Source organism: Pogoniulus pusillus, chromosome 35, assembly GCF_015220805.1.
Source record: "Pogoniulus pusillus isolate bPogPus1 chromosome 35, bPogPus1.pri, whole genome shotgun sequence".
In the NCBI taxonomy this organism is placed as follows: domain Eukaryota; kingdom Metazoa; phylum Chordata; class Aves; order Piciformes; family Lybiidae; genus Pogoniulus; species Pogoniulus pusillus.
The window spans coordinates 12107432-12123538 of record NC_087298.1 but is presented as its reverse complement, the minus strand read 5'-3'; the positions used below and the strand labels follow the sequence as shown (position 1 = coordinate 12123538).

Here is a 16107-nt window from a genome sequence, read left to right as displayed (position 1 = left end):
ATACACACACCCACACATACACCCACACACATACACCCCACACCCACACATACACACACCCACACATGCACCCCACACCCACACATACACCCACCCACACCTCCACCCACACACATACATACACCCACCCACACATGCACCCCACACATACACCCACCCACACACATACACACACCCACACCTCCACCCACACACATACACACACCCACACATACACCCCACACACCGCCACCCACACGCAAACACACATACACACCCCCCGCATCCCTCACACCCCCCCCCAAACACACATACCCCACATCCCCCCCACACACATATCCACCCACAACCAGCCCCCACGCACATCCACACCCCCCACATCCCCACACACACACCCACCCACAACCAGCCCCCACGCACACCCACACACTCCACGTCCTCACACACACACCCACAACCAGCCCCCCCACACATCCACACACCCCACATCCCCACACACACACCCCCACCCACAACCAGCCCCCCCACACATCCACACACCCCACATCCCCACACACACACACACACCCACAACCAGCCCCCCCACACATCCACACACCCCACATCCCCATACACACATCCACTCCCCACATCCACACACACACACCCACCCACAACCAGCCCCCACACACATCCACACACTCCACATCCCCACACACACACATCCACTCCCCACATCCACACACACCCACCCACAACCAGCCCCCACACACATCTACACACCCCACATCCCCACACACACACATCCACCCACAACCAGCCCCCACACACTCCACACCCACACACATCCCCACACCCACACCCACGCACCCCTACACGCATCCCCCCCACCCCTCCTTTCCCACTGCCACTTCCCTGCTTCCAGCGCAGCTGCAGCCTCACCGAGCGCCAGGTGCAGCAGGCGCAGAGGGCAGGCAGGAGGCACTGCCCGCAGGGCTGCCAAGCAAAGCACGCTCTGAGGAGCTGCCCCCCAAAGAGCAAACCAAAAGCAAAGCTCAAGCACCTTGAGCAAGCTCAGGCACCTTGAGCAAGCCTCCTGGAGAGGCGAGGGGAGGAGGAGATACTGCGCCTTTAGGCACTGCCTGCCACGGGCCAGGAGTATCTGAGCAGAGAAGAAAATGCAAACTCTCTCTTTTTTTTTTCTCTTCTTCTTCTTCTTCTTCTTCTTTTTTATTGATTTAAAATTCTGAACTGTTGCTACTTGTGGGTATTTTTATCCCATTCTCTCTATTTCTAGACAGTGGAAGCTCTGCCTCTAACCGGGCTGGGGATTCTACTTGGGGCTCAGGACAGGTATGTTGTGAAATCAACCAAATCCAACGAACGAATAAACCCCACCAAAAAAAAAAAACAAACCAAACCAAACCAAAAACCAAACCAAACCAGACATTGAACAACAGCAAACAACAAAAAAAAAAAAACCGACACGAAACCGAAACCAAACCAACGAATCAGAAACTGAAACGACCAAACCCAACCTGCCAAACAGCACACCCAAAGCACATCCCCCTCCCACGCCCAGACCCAACCAAAACTGCAGCCTGCTGCCTGCGCGTCTGACCGTGGCCTTTCACCGCTCGCCTTGTAAATGCCTCTTTGTTTTTGTTTCCTTTCCTTTCCTCCCTCTTTTCTTTCGCTTTGGTTTGGTTTTGGTTTGCTTTGCTTTTGTCTTTTGGTTTTGCTTTGGTTTGGTTTGGTTTTGGTTTGCTTTGGTTTTGTCTTTTGGTTTGCTTTGGTTTCGTTTTGGTTTGGTTTGCTTTGGTTTTGTCTTTTGGTTTGGTTTTGGTTTCGTTTTGGTTTTGTCTTTTGGTTTGGTTTTGGTTTGCTTTGGTTTTGTCTTTTGGTTTGCTTTGGTTTGGTTTGGTTTTGGTTTGCTTTGGTTTTGTCTTTTGGTTTGCTTTGGTTTCGTTTTGGTTTGGTTTGCTTTGGGTTTGTCTTTTGGTTTGGTTTTGGTTTGCTTTGGTTTTGTCTTTTGGTTTGGTTTTGGTTTGCTTTGGTTTTGTCTTTTGGTTTGCTTTGGTTTCGTTTTGGTTTGGTTTGCTTTGGTTTTGTCTTTTGGTTTCGGTTTTGTTTGGTTTTGGTTTGGTTTTGGTTTTGTTTGGTTTTGTCTTTTGGTTTGGTTTTGGTTTGCTTTGGGTTTGTCTTTTGGTTTGCTTTGGTTTCATTTTGGTTTGCTTTGCTTTGGTTTTGTCTTTTGGTTTGGTTTTGGTTTGCTTTGGTTTTGTCTTTTGGTTTGCTTTGGTTTCGTTTTGGTTTGGTTTGCTTTGGTTTTGTCTTTTGGTTTGGTTTTGGTTTCGTTTTGGTTTGGTTTGCTTTGGGTTTGTCTTTTGGTTTGGTTTTGGTTTGCTTTGGTTTTGTCTTTTGGTTTGCTTTGGTTTCATTTTGGTTTGATTTGCTTTGGTTTTGTCTTTTGGTTTGGTTTTGGTTTGCTTTGGGTTTGTTGGGTTTGTTTTGTTTTGGGTTTTGGTTTGGTTTTGATTTGGTTTTGTCTTTTGGTTTGGTTTTGGTTTGCTTTTGGTTTTGGTTTGCTTTGGTTTTGTTTGCTTTGGTTTTGTCTTTTGGTTTGGTTTTGGTTTACTTTGGTTTTGTTTTTTGTTTGCTTTGGTTTGGTTTTGGTTTGCTTTGGTTTTGTTGGGTTTGGTTTGTTTTGGGTTTTGGTTTTGATTTGCTTTGGGTTTTTCTTTTGGTTTGGGTTTGGTTTGGTTTGGTTTTGGTTTGCTTTTGGTTTTGGTTTGCTTTGGTTTTGTTGGGTTTGGTTTGGTTTTTGGTTTGGTTTTGATTTGCTTTGGTTTTGTCTTTTGGATTTGGTTTTGGTTTGCTTTGATTTTGTTGGGTTTGGTTTGTTTTGGGTTTTGGTTTGGTTTTGATTTGCTTTGGTTTTGTCTTTTGGTTTGGTTTTGGTTTGGTTTTGGTTTGCTTTGATTTTGTTGGGTTTGTTTTGGGGTTTTGTTTGGGTTTTTTGTTTGGTTTTGGGTTTTTTTTTGTTTGTTTTGAGTCTTTTTGTTTGTTTTTTTCTTGTTTGGTTTTGTTTCTTGGTTTTGGATTTTTGTTGTGCTTTGTTTTTTGGTTGGTTTTTGGGTTTGGTTTGGTTTTGGTTTGGTTTTTGGGTTTTGGTTTGTTTTGTGGCTTGGTTTTTGGGTTTGGTTTTGGTGTTGTTTTGGGTTTGTTTTTTGGTTTGCCTTTTTGTTTTGGTTTTTTTTTGGGGTTTTTTGTTTTTGTTTGTTTTGTTTTATTTTTGTTTTTGTTTGTTTTTTTGTTTTGGTTTGGTTTTATTTCATTTTGGTTTCTTTTTCATTTTGGTTTTGTTTTGCTTTGGTTTTGCTTTTGCTTTGCTTTTGGTTTTTGTTTTATTTTTGCTTTGCTTTTGTTTCGTTTTATTTTTGCCTTTTTTGTTGTTTTTGCTTTGTTTTTTGTTTTGCCTTTTTTTTGGTTTTGCTTTGTTTTGTTTTGGTTTTGTTTTGTTTTGCTTTTGTTTCCTTTGCTTATCGCTAGAAACAGACTGAAGTTGTTAAGAAAGGGCCAAGGTGTGAGTGCTGCTGACATGTACAGGTGGAAGCTTTCCTCCCACGAACCCTGCAGCTCTACATGCACCACAGGTAGTTATAAGGAGCAGCCCAGTTCTGCACCACTGCTGGCGTCACCTGGTGTTGTGAGTCACTTTTATGTCTGTTAGGGATGGGAAGGAGTCTGCTGATGTCTAGGGGAGCTTGTGGGCTCTGGAGCTGGCTTAGCATCACCCCAAATGTGCTCTCTGCCTGGGTGCAAAGGAGGGGGAGAGGAACGGGGCTGGGAGCATACAAAGCCTGCTGACCTCAGAGGCGCACTGGGGACTGGGGCTTCATGTCCAGCATCCTGCAAACCACCTTCCCTCCACTGTGCTCTGGGCATCACCTTTGCTTCCCAGCCCCTCCACTGTGCTCTGGGCATCATCTTTGCTTCCCAGCCCAGTGGGGGTGAGCTGGGGCTCAGCAGGATCCCCAACCTCTGCTGAGCTGCAGCACAGAGTCATAGAACCGTTTGGGTTGGAAGAGCCCTCTTGGGTCATCCAGACCAATGCAGCACCACCATGGCCACCAAACCAAGGCCCCAAGTGCCATGGCCACAGGTTTCCTGAACACCCACCACCTCCCTGGGCAGCCTGTTCCAATCCCTGCAGGAAAGAAATTGTTCCTCATCTCCAACCTAAACCTCTCCTGGCACAACCTGAGCCCATTTCCTCTTGTTCTATCTCCTGATACTAGACCATAGTGCCTCCAATTAGTGGGGTGGGGTTTTTTGCCTTCTTCCCCTTTTTGACTGTTCAGAGGGGTTTGAAAAGCTCAGCTGCTTCCCTGCAGAGGTCTGAAGATTGTTCAGCTCTGGCAGGAAACAAAATAGCAGTTGGCTTTTTGAGCTGTGTTCTTTCTCCCACTCCTTCCACCCTGCAGCCTGATCTCGAGTGCGAGGGTGGAAATCTGGAGCAGCAACATAGATGCCAGGGATACCAAACCTCAGCCTCTCTTCTTTTTGGTTTTGCTTCAACTCCTTTTTTTGTCCCTGGAAAAGCTTCAAGCCACCCTGAGGCCTCTCTTTCTTTAGCCCTTGGTCAGGGGGTTCCCAGCCCCTGCAAGCTTGCTAATGAAGCTTGAGTGTGGGTCTGCACTTGCCTGCACCATGCCTGAATTACTCCAGGTCCTGTGGTGCTTCTGGAGTTAGAAAGAAGGAAAAAGGCAGGAGAGGGGAGGTGCAATCACCTAAAAGAACAAAGGTGAGAATTTGGGGCTCTTAAGCATTTGTCCTCATCCAGCAGACACAAACCTGCAGCGTGCCAGCAGCAGCAGCAGCTTCACAAGCTGTCCCTTTCCCTGGCATCTCACCAGCCACACATTCTGGGTTGGTTTTGAACTTCTTTGATCCCCTCTGAACAGTTTTCCCTCCTTGGCCAGGCTGCTCTGCCCTGCTGAGAGAGGTTTGAGCCCCTCTGAACAGTTTTCCCTCCTTGGCCAGGCTGCTTTGCCCTGCTGAGAGAGGTTTCATCCCCTCTGAACAGTTTTCCTTCCTTGGCCAGGCTGCTCTGCCCTGCTGAGAGAGGTTTGATCCCCTCTGAACAGTTTTCCCTCCTTGGCCAGGCTGCTTTGCCCTGCTGAGAGAGATTTCATCCCCTCTGAACAGTTTTCCCTCCTTGGCCAGGCTGCTCTGCCCTGCTGAGAGAGGTTTGATCCCCTCTGAACAGTTTTCCCTCCTTGGCCAGGCTGCTCTGCCCTGCTGAGAGAGGTTTGATCCCCTCTGAACAGTTTTCCCTCCTTGGCCAGGCTGCTCTGCCCTGCTGAGAGAGGTTTGATCCCCTCTGAACAGTTTTCCCTCCTTGGCCAGGCTGCTCTGCCCTGCTGAGAGAGGTTTGATCCCCTCTGAACAGTTTTCCCTCCTTGGCCAGGCTGCTCTGCCCTGCTGAGAGAGGTTTGATCCCCTCTGAACAGTTTTCCCTCCTTGGCCAGGCTGCTTTGCCCTGCTGGGAGAGGTTTGAGTTCAGCTTCTCCTTTCCCCTTGCCTTTTCTGAATGGCACAGTGCAGAGGAGCTGAGCCGTGGCAGGAGCTGGAGCTCTCTGTTTTGATGGGGTTTTTCAGTTTCATGTGTTCTTGAGAGCTGCAATTCCTCTTACCTGTAGCCAGAGCAGCCTCTTGGTCTCCAGCCAGGTCCCAGAATGGACTTCACAACATTTACTCTGGCACAGCAGGCTGGAAGGGGGAATGATCTGGGTCTGATGATGCTGGCACTGCCTGCTTTTGGTGGGGGAGCAGGAGGGGTCAGTGTCTCCTTGCAACCCTTTCCCCCCCCAGCAGCTCTTCCTTGGCCCCAAGTGCTGGCTGCACTTGGGGGGCACCTGGGCATAAATGGGGTGGCAATGACAAGAGAGAGAGTGGGTGGATGGAGAGGCTTGGGGGCTGTTTTCTGTGCTGGTCATGAGATGGAGGCAGCTGCCAAGCAGAGTCCTTGCCCTGAGTGTTTCCTGTCAGAGGTTTTAGTCACACATTGATCTTGCTGCCAAGCCCTGGCGGGGGTGGCCTTGCCCACCTTCAGAGCCAGCCAAACTCAACCACACTGCCCAGTGTTGGTTGGGTGGCCACCACCATCCTCCCTTTCCTGGCAGCATCCACCCCACGGGCCAGAAGGTTTGTGCTCGCCGCTTTCTGGCGGGAGGAAGCTGTGGAGAAGGGAACTTAAAACCAACCCAAACCACCCAAAAAAAAAAAAAACCCACAAAGAGAAAGGGGAAACCCCAAAGAGTTTGGCTGTGACAATCACCAAGCACCCTCTGGGGGGTGTGTGTGTTCTCTTTGAAACCAGGAGTGATGTCCACATATGCGATGTGTGTTCGCTATGATGGGATCGAGGTGGACGATACGTACTGTGATGCCATGACCCGTCCCGAGCCCATCCATGAGTTCTGTGCTGGGAGAGAGTGCCAGCCAAGGTACCACCTCGCCAGGGTGCTCCTGGGGAGGGCTCTGAGCTTGCTCTGCTGTTGGATGTGTTTTGGGGAGGGGGTTGGGGGTGGATTTGTTGGGAGGAGGCAGTAGGGATGGACTGCAGCACCTTCACCCCTCCTCCTCTAGCTGCGTCTGCCCAGGACCTTCCTTCTGAGTGCTCCAGCTCAAGATGCCAGGTTGAGGCCTCCATAAATCCTGGGGTTCCCACCAAGGTCAAGCCCAGTTTCAAACCACAGAGGCAGTGTCTTGCTGGCCTGGGCTTGCAAACCATACCATGGGGCCAGCCCTCTGGCTCCTTCAGCATCCTGGACATCCCTGAGGCTTATTGGTGGCAAGGCAGGAGCTGGTGCTGGAAGTCCTTCAGAAGGTTTTCCTTCTGCTGTGGCTCTATCTCAGAGGTATGACTGCAGGCCAGAGCCAGGCTGTGTGGCTTGGGGCAGCTCCATGCTGGTTTGGAACATGAGCTGCTTGGAGGGTTTGCAAGGAGCAGCAGTTATGGCTAGGGCAGAGCAGCACCATCAAAGGGAGGAAGACTCTCACAGCATCAGACTAGGAACAGTGCAAAGGAAGAAGAGCAACTGCTTGGTGCATAGCCTGGCATGGTGTCACTTGCCAACAGTGCAACCTTGAGATGAGACTGAACAAGGCCAAGTGCAGGGTTCTACACTTTGGCCACAACAACCCCAAGCAGCACTACAGGCTAGGGCCAGAGTGGCTGAGAGCAGCCAGGCAGAGAGGGAGCTGGGGGTGCTGGGAGAGAGGAGCTGCAGAGGAGGCAGCAGTGCCCAGGTGGGCAGCAGAGCCAATGGCATCCTGGGCTGGCTCAGGAGCAGTGTGGGCAGCAGGACAAGGGAAGTTCTTGTGCCCCTGTGCTCAGCACTGCTCAGGCCACCCCTGGAGTGCTGTGTCCAGTTCTGGGCTCCTGAATTGAAGAGAGATGTTGAGGTGCTGGAAGGTGTTTGGAGAAGGGCAGCAAAGGCTGGGGAGGGGCCTGGAGCAGAGCCCTGTGAGGAGAGGCTGAGGGAGCTGGGGGGGTGCAGCCTGCAGCAGAGAAGGCTCAGGGCAGAGCTCATTGCTGCCTGCAGGGAGGCTGTAGCCAGGTGGGGTTGGGCTCTGCTGCCAGGCAGCCAGCAACAGAAGAAGGGGACGCAGCCTGGAGCTGTGCCAGGGGAGGTCTAGGCTGGATGTTGTTAGGAAGTTCCTGGCAGAGAGAGTGATTGGCATTGGAATGGGCTGCCCAGGGAGGTGGTGGAGTGTTTGTGGCTGGAGGTGTTGAAGCCAAGGCTGGCTGGGGCACTTAGTGCCATGGTCTGGTTGGTTGGGCAGGGCTGGGTGCTAGGTTGTGCTGGCTGAGCTTGGAGCTCTCTTCCAGCCTGCCTGATTCTCTGATTCTATTCTATGATTCAAAGCAAGACCAGAGTGATGGCAGCGACCAGTAATGGTGCCTGGTCCGTGGAGAATGTTTGCTTTCACCTTGGGTAGCTGTGAAGGAGAATCTTGCCAGGCTAAGGTCTCATTGAACCTTGCATGGTAAGGCTGAAAGCTGGGACAGGAGGCAACAGGGGCAAGAGCAGCGTGGGGAGGTGGATGGTGCTGCTGTGGGAACACTCCAGGTCAGGTTGTTTGGGGCTCTGAGCAGCTGATCTTGCTGCTGACTGCAGAGGGGTTGTCCTGGATGAGCTTGAAAGGTCCCTCTAAGCCAAAGCACTCTGACCCTTGCCTGCCCTGCATTAACAGGGCAGTTTTTCAGCACAAGTATTAGAGCTCTGCTCATGTTTAGGTTGCTCTTTGATCACATTCTGTGCTTCTATGCTCCACAACCTCCCTGGGCAACCTGTGCCAGTGTCTCACCACCCTCATTGCAAACAACTTCCTCCTAACATTCAGTTTCAATCTTCTCTCTGTCAGTTCAAACCCATTCCTCCTCCTCCTCCTGTCATTACAGCACCTTGTCAGTGGTCCCTCCCCAGCCTTCCTGCAGCCCCCTTTCAGACACTGCTCAAGACATCCCACCCCAAGGGACGATGGCCAGGCTGGATGGAGCCCATGGCAGGGGAGTTGGAACTGGCTGATCCTTGTGGTCCCTTCCAACCCTGACTGATTCTATGATTCTAAGACCTCTTCCCTGCCGTCAGCCTGACTCCTTCCTACCGCAAGCACCTCCCTCCAGCTGACAGCAAGGCAAAGGTTTGCCCATGAGCTGCTCCTCCAACCCTGCTCCAGCCGTGCCCTTCCTCTCTTGCCTGCAGGTGGGAGACCAGCAGCTGGAGCGAGTGCTCTCGGACGTGCGGGGAGGGCTACCAGTTCCGCATCGTGCGCTGCTGGAAGATGATCTCGCCAGGCTTCGACAGCTCCGTCTACAGCGACCTCTGCGAGTCTGCCGACATCGCCCGGCCCGACGAGCGCAAGGTCTGCAAGAACCCCGCCTGTGGCCCCCAGTGGGAGATGTCAGAGTGGTCAGAGGTAAGTCCCCCCGGGGCTGCCGGCGTGGCGGTGCTGAGGGCGGGCACAGAGGACTGCGCCTCTCTGCCCTCGGCGTAGAAGTGTGAGGGCTGGAGAAGATCTCTAAGGTCGTCAGGTCCAACCACTGACCCAACAGCGCCATCGCCATGAGTGCTGCGCTGTGTTCTGAGTTACAGCGCTGGAGACAGGACACTAGCTCTAGATGTTGCACATGAAACAGTGTGCACCAGTAGCCCATTGGGCACCAGTAACCCAACATGCACCAGCAGCCCAGCGTGCACCAGCCAACCAGTGTGCACCAGTAACCCAACATGCACCAGCAGCCCAGGGTGCACCAGCAGCCCAGTGTGCACCAGTAATCCCATGTGCACCAGCAGCCCCAAGTGCACCAGCCAACCAGTGTGCACCAGTAACCCAACATGCACCAGCAGCCCAGGGTGCACCAGCAGCCCCAAGTGCACCAGTAATCCCATGTGCACCAGTAGCCCAGCGTGCACCAGTAGCCCAGTGTGCAGCAGTAACCCAACATACACAAGTAGCCCAGTGTGCACCAGTAGCCCAGTGTGCACCAGTAACCCAACATACACCAGTAGCCCAGTGTGCACCAGTAGCCCAGTGTGCACCAGTAGCCCAGTGTGCACCAGTAACCCAACATACACAAGTAGCCCAGCGTGCACCAGTAGCCCAATGTGCACCAGTAGCCCAATGTGCACCAGTAGCCCAGCGTGCACCAGTAGCCCAGTGTGCAGCAGTAACCCAACATACACAAGTAGCCCAGCGTGCACCAGTAGCCCAGTGTGCAGCAGTAACCCAACATATGCCAGTAGCCCAGCGTGCACCAGTAACCCAACATACACAAGTAGCCCAGCGTGCACCAGTAGCCCAGTGTGCAGCAGTAACCCAACATACACAAGTAGCCCAGCGTGCACCAGTAGCCCAGTGTGCAGCAGTAACCCAACATATGCCAGTAGCCCAGTGTGCACCAGTAACCCAACATACACAAGTAGCCCAGCGTGCACCAGTAGCCCAATGTGCACCAGTAGCCCAATGTGCACCAGTAGCCCAGCGTGCACCAGTAGCCCAGTGTGCAGCAGCAAACACCATTAACTTTTCTTCCCCTCAAATGAAGCCTTGGATCCCTTTCAGGTCCCCACTCACCGTAAGTCACTGCCAGTCTTTGCCTGCACATCCAGTGCAGGCATTGCCAGCCCAGATCGGGAGGGACTCCACGGCTGAGATCTCTCTGCTGCCAGTGGCTTGGCAGCCTCCTCAACCTGCCAGGTGCCAGGAAGGAGATCCTACCTCCCACATGGATTGTGTTTGCTATGGAGTGTTTTACAGCCACCCATTCCTTGGCACAGTCTCTTCTGAGTCTTTAGACCCACAGCCTCACTCAGGTTGGCAACCCTGAGACCATCACCCTAACGCCACCACCACCTCGCCCACTGAACCACGTCCCCAAACGGCAGCGCCCACACCATGTTTGAGCCCCTGCGGGGATGCTGCCTCCGCCGTGTCCTGTTTCGTGTTTAAGATGCGTCCCCAAAGGGGCAGGCAGCAGATGCCGGTCCCCTCGCTGATGCCCCTCGCTGATGCCCTCTCTCGGTGCCCTGCCGGCAGTGCTCAGCGCGGTGCGGCGAGCGGAGCGTGGTGACGAGGGACATCCGCTGCTCGGAGGAGGAGAAGCTGTGCGACGCCAGCGCCCGGCCCCTGGCCGAGAAGAACTGCACAGGGCCCCCCTGCGACCGCCAGTGGACAGTCTCCGACTGGGGCCCGGTGAGAGCCTGCGGCTGCTGGCCCAGCGCCCGCCCCGCCCGCAGCGGCTGCCACCGCCCGCAGCCTTGATGGGGCTCGGGGAGGTCTCCACTGGGTTCATCTTTCCCAGCAGCTCCTAGCTCCAACAGGCCTGTAGGCAGCTCCCTTTCCCTTTTAGTCCTTTCCTTTCCCCCTTCTTTATTCCCTTTTCCTCCTCTTCCTTTTTTTCTTTTACTTTCCCCTTCCATTTTTTCCTCCCTTCCCTTTTCTCTTTAGTTTTTCCTTCTGTTTTTCTTTTGTCTTTCCCCCTTTCCATTTTTGTCTTTCCCCCTTTCCCTTTTGTCCTTTTTTCCCTTCCTTTTTTCTTTATTTTTCTCCTTCCCTTTTTCTTTTTCCTCCCCTTCCCCTTTTTCTTTATTTCTCCCTTACTGGTTTTATCCCCACCCCCCTTTCCTTGTTTCTTTATTTTCCCTTCTTTCTTTCTTCCTCCCTTCCCTTTGCTCTTTATTTTTCTCTTTCCCTTTTTCATTTCCTTCTCTTTTTTTAAAATTTTTTCCCCTTCCCTCTTTCCTTTCTACCCCTTCTCTTTTCCCCCCTTCCCTCTTTTCTTTTTTCCCCCCCTTCCCTTTTCTCTTCCCCACCTCTCCTTTCTCCCTTCCCTTCCCTTTTCTTCCTCCTCCCTCTCCTTTCTCCTTTTTTCCCCCACTTCCCTTTCCCCTCCTTTCTCCTTTAGTTTCCCCCTTCCTGCCCAGTTCTCCTCCAAGAACTCCCCTCCAGCCCCAGCTATTTTTACCCAGATTTGCTACATTAGCAGCAGCTAAAAATAAGCAGTTTCCATGGCAGCAGCAGCAGCACATCAAACTCCTCACAGCTCCACCAAGGAGCTGAGGAGTCCTGGCTGCTTCCACCACTGTTCAGAGCAGAACCTGCTCAGCCCTTTGCAGCCCCTCACATGGTCCCCTTGGCCTTCACCTCTTTTGGTCTTGAGCCACTCCAGGGCTCCTCACTCCTACCTGACCTCCATGAGTTGCTGAGCTCTACCCATCACCTGTGTGATGAGACCATGGGATGTGCTGGCTGTGATGGGACTGCCTAGGGAAGGATGTGCTGAGCTTCCCTCCAGCTGCGTTAAGCTAAACCCCAAGTCACAGAGTGCTTTGGGTTGGAAGGGAGCTTCAAGAGCATCCAATTCCAACCCCTCTGCAATGAGCAGAGACACCTCCCTCCCACTAGCCCACGTTGCTCAAAGCCTCACCTAAGCTTGCTCTGAACACCTTCAAGGAGGGGTCATAGAATCATAGAATGGTTTAGAATGGAAGGGACTTCAAAGCTCAGCCAGTTCCAACTCCCCTGCCATAGGCAGGGACACCTCCCACTAGAACAGGTTGCTCAAGGCCTCATCCAACCTGGTACTGAACACCTCCCTGGGCAGCCTGTGCCAGTGTCTCACCACCCTCACTGCAAACAGCTTCCTAACATCCAGTTTCAATCTCCCCTCTGCCACTTCAAACCCATTCCTCCTCCTCCTCCTGCCATTACAAGACCTTGTCAATGGTCCCTCCCTAGCCCTCCTCTAGATCCCCTTCAGATACTGGAAGGCCTCCTACAAGGTGCCCTTCCCCAAGCTTCAGTCACTGTGAATGGTTTGGGTTGGAAGAGACCTTAAAGCTCACCCAGTTCCAACCCTCCTGCCATGGGCAGAACCACCTCCCACTAAAGCATCCTGCTTAAAGCCTCACCCAGCCTGGCCTCGAAGTCTCCTCCAGGACTTGTGGATGGTTTGGGTTGGATTAGACCTTAAAGCTCACCCAGGTCCAACTCCCCTTCCAGGGGCAGAGCCACCTCCCACTAAAGCATCCTGCTTAAAGCCTCAGCCTGGCCTCGAAGTCTCCTCCATGGCTTGGGGAAGGCAGTGCTGGGGAGGTGGCTGAGCCCCAGGGGCGTCAGCTCTGCCCCCTGGCGGCGTGAGGAGGGAGCGGCGGTGCCTCCGCCGCGCTGAGTGCCCGCCGTGCCCGCTGTGGTTGCAGTGCAGCGGCGGCTGCGGGCAGGGCAGGATGATCAGACACGTTTACTGCAAGACCAGCGACGGGAGAGTGGTGCCCGAGTCCCAGTGCCACCTGGAGAGCAAGCCCTTGGCCATCCACCCCTGCGGGGACAAGAACTGCCCCTCGCACTGGCTGGCACAGGACTGGGAGAGGGTAAGTGCAGCCCCAACCCTGGGCTTCGTTTTGGAGGAGGCGGGGGTGGGGGGTGGCACTATGGAGGAAGGATGCCCTGTGCTGGGGTCCCAGCCAGCTCCCGCCCCCTACCCTTGCAGTGCAACACGACCTGTGGCCGGGGGGTGAAGAAGAGGATTGTGCTCTGCCTGGAGATCGTCAACGGCAAGATCAAGACTCGCAGCCCTGCCGACTGCGACGCTGCCAAGAAGCCCCTAGAGGAGACAACCTGCTTCGAGAGGCCCTGCTTCAAGTGGTACACCACCCCCTGGTCAGAGGTGAGCAAGGAGGGAGCCAAAGGTAGCTCAGGGGATGCACAGGAGGCAGAAGTGGGGGTGGGGAAAAGCGTAGAGTGGTTTAGGTTGGAAGGGAGCTCAAAGATCATCCAGTTCCAACCCCTTGTCACAGGCAGGGACATCTCCCAGGTTGCTCAGGGCCTCATCCAGCCTGGTCCTGAACACCTCCAGGGAGGTTGTGGAGCACAGAAGCACCCAACGTGATCTTTGATCACGTTGGGTGCTTCTGTGCTCCACAACCTCCCTGGGCAACCTGTGCCAGGCTCTCACCACCCTCAACCTGTGCCAGTGTCTCAGCACCCCTGGGGATGCAGATGCTGGAGAGGGCTGCAGGTCTGGGAGCAGAGGTTGCCCCCAGCACCTTGCACAGTCCACACAGGCAGCTGGGATTCAGCAGCCATGGTCTGAGCCTAGCAAGTGCAAGTGAGGAGCTGTGAAGGTCTCTCTGCCAGCCCTCCCCACCACAAACCTCCTCCTCCTCCTCCATGCTCCAGGCACTTCATTTTGTTTAGTCTTGCAGAAACCTTCCTTGCAGCCCATAATTAGCCAGAGCAGCCCTGCTGTAATCCCAGCCTGAGAAGGCATCCAAGGGGCAGCAGCAGCAGCAGCAGCAGCAGCAATTGCCAGGCTCTGGAGCAGCTCTGCAAACCCCTGGCAGGATGTGCAGAAGTGTTTCACCCCCCAGCCCCATGCTTGGGGTGTTGCTTGGGGGGTGGTCCTGTGTGCCATGGGGCTGCCTATGGACTGGGACAGTCTGTTTGTAGGGCAGTGGGAGGAGGGAGGATGGCAGAGCCAAGGGTGAGGCAACATCCACATGTCCCTGGGCAGAAGCAGCTGATGGGGCTGGAAGCAGAGGTGGAACAAGAGACCAGCAGCGTGGGGGCTGAGGCATGAAAATAAGCCAGTGGGAGAGGTCCCCTCCTTGCCCTGACATCTCCAGGCTTTTTAGCAGGTCCTGGCTTGGCACAGCCCCCTGGGATGGTCTGTGGTTGGGGTGGGGCTCACCTCAGCCCTTCTCTCTCTTCCCCAGTGCACAAAAACCTGTGGCATCGGCGTGAGGATGAGGGATGTGAAGTGCTACCAAGGCAAGGACATCGTCCGGGGCTGTGACCCCCTGGTGAAGCCTGTGGGCAAACAAACCTGTGACCTTCAGCCCTGCCCCACTGAGCCCCCAGGTGAGCCCTGCCTTTGGCAGCAACCCCACCACCACCACCACTGATTTGCCACTGGTCCTCTCCACCCCAAAGCAGCACTGTCCAGCATCTTAGCTCCCACCAATCCCCCCTCTGACAGTGATCTCAGGGGAGAGGTCATCTTCTGTGCCCTGCTTGTGGGGCACTGTGTCCTGGCTGGGTGCACCAGTGCAGGTTAGGGATAACAGCTTTGCAGGGAGGGACCTGGGAGTGCTAGTGGACAAGCTCCCTGTGGGCCAGCAGTGTGTCCTCATGGCCAAGAAGGCAAATGCTGTCCTGGGCTGCGTGAGGAAGAGTGTGAGCAGCAGGACAAGGGAGATTCTGCTTCCCCTCTGCTCTGCCCTGATCACATCTGGAGTACTGCTTCCAGTTCTGGGCTCCTTGGTTCAAGAGGGGCAGGGAACTACTGGAAGGAGTCCAGAGGAGGCTGTAAAGCTGCTGAGGGGCCTGGAGCAGCTCTGGAGGTGTTGAAGCAAAGCCTGGGTGAGGCACTTAGTGCCATGTTCTGGTGGGATAGGGCTGGGAGATAGGCTGGGCTGGATGAGCTTGGAGGTCTCTTCCAGCTTGGTTGATTCTATGGAAAGGCTGAGAGCCTGCAGAAGAGCAGCCCCAGAGGGGAGCAAGACCTAAAGGGTGGGGGGCAAGAAGATGGGACCAGACTCTTGTCAATGGTGCCCAGGGACAGGACAGGGGGCAAGGGGCACAAAGTGGAACCCAGGAGGTTCCATCTGACCACGAGGAGAAAGCTGTTTGTTGTGAGGCTGCTGGAAGCCTGGAGCAGGCTGCCCAGAGAGGTTGTGGAGTCTCCTTATGTGGAGAGACTCCAAACCCATCTTGCCACTGTGCTCCTGGGCACGCTGCTGTGGGTGCCCTGCCTGAGGCAGGGGGCTTGGACTGGATGATCTCCAGAGCTCCCTTCCAACCCTCCCCATGCTGGGATTCTTTAAACCCATGAAATGAAGCAGAACCTTCTCAAAGAAGCAGGCTGTGGCCTTTAGGAGAAAATAAAAAGGGAGCTTTGGAGAGCTGCTTTGGGTGCTGGGTCTGTGGGCTCCAGCTGACGTCAGGGATGTTTCATCTCTGCCATTCTTCTAATGATTTTTGGGCCTCCAAATGTCCTGGCAGGGTTTGTAACCATCTCATTATCTGACTCGTCTGCTGGCTCTCAGCCTCTGTGATCTTTAGTGAACACGAGGTTCTAATTCCCTAATAGGATTTGGGAATAAGGATGGTGTGGCAGAAACAGCCTGAGAATGGGAGACAGATCTGGGGTGGCTCCTGGCTCAGCTCTGGAACTGCTGGCTGGCCTCAGCTGACCTCTTCTGCAGGCTCCAACATGTGGCACAGGGCTCGTGAGGAGCCTGCTGGTCCCCTGGTAGCAAGGTGCCTGTGAGGAGCCTGCTGGTCCCCTGGTAGCAAGGTGCTTGTGAGGAGCCTGCTGGTCCCCTGGTATCAAGGTGCTTGTGAGGAGCCTCCTGGTCCCCTGGTAGCAGGGTGCTTGTGAGGAGCCTCCTGGTCCCCTGGTATCAAGGTGCTTGTGAGGAGCCTGCTGGTCCCCTGGTATCAAGGTGCTTGTGAGGAGCCTGCTGGTCCCCTGGTATCAAGGTGCTTGTGAGGAGCCTCCTGGTATCAAGGTGCTTGTGAGGAGCCTGCTGGTCCCCTGGCATCAAGGTGCTTGTGAGGAGCCTGCTGGTCCCC

At 54.1% G+C, this 16107-nt stretch overlaps 1 protein-coding gene across 6 annotated transcripts in view; it reads left to right on the top strand.

Annotated features, from left to right (window-relative positions):
• ADAMTSL2 (ADAMTS like 2) overlaps positions 1-16107 on the top strand; it is a 38986-nt gene that overhangs the window by 21282 nt on the left and 1597 nt on the right. For 5 of the 6 annotated variants that reach the window (XM_064171424.1, XM_064171425.1, XM_064171421.1 and 2 more), the window contains 7 exons: positions 3511-3614; positions 6344-6470; positions 8736-8949; positions 10570-10725; positions 12732-12902; positions 13022-13198; positions 14247-14391. In XM_064171424.1, the coding sequence (XP_064027494.1) occupies positions 3511-3614; positions 6344-6470; positions 8736-8949; positions 10570-10725; positions 12732-12902; positions 13022-13198; positions 14247-14391 (1094 nt within the window). The remainder of the gene's footprint in view (positions 1-3510; positions 3615-6343; positions 6471-8735; positions 8950-10569; positions 10726-12731; positions 12903-13021; positions 13199-14246; positions 14392-16107) is intronic. The other variant, XM_064171426.1, reaches the window with a different exon arrangement.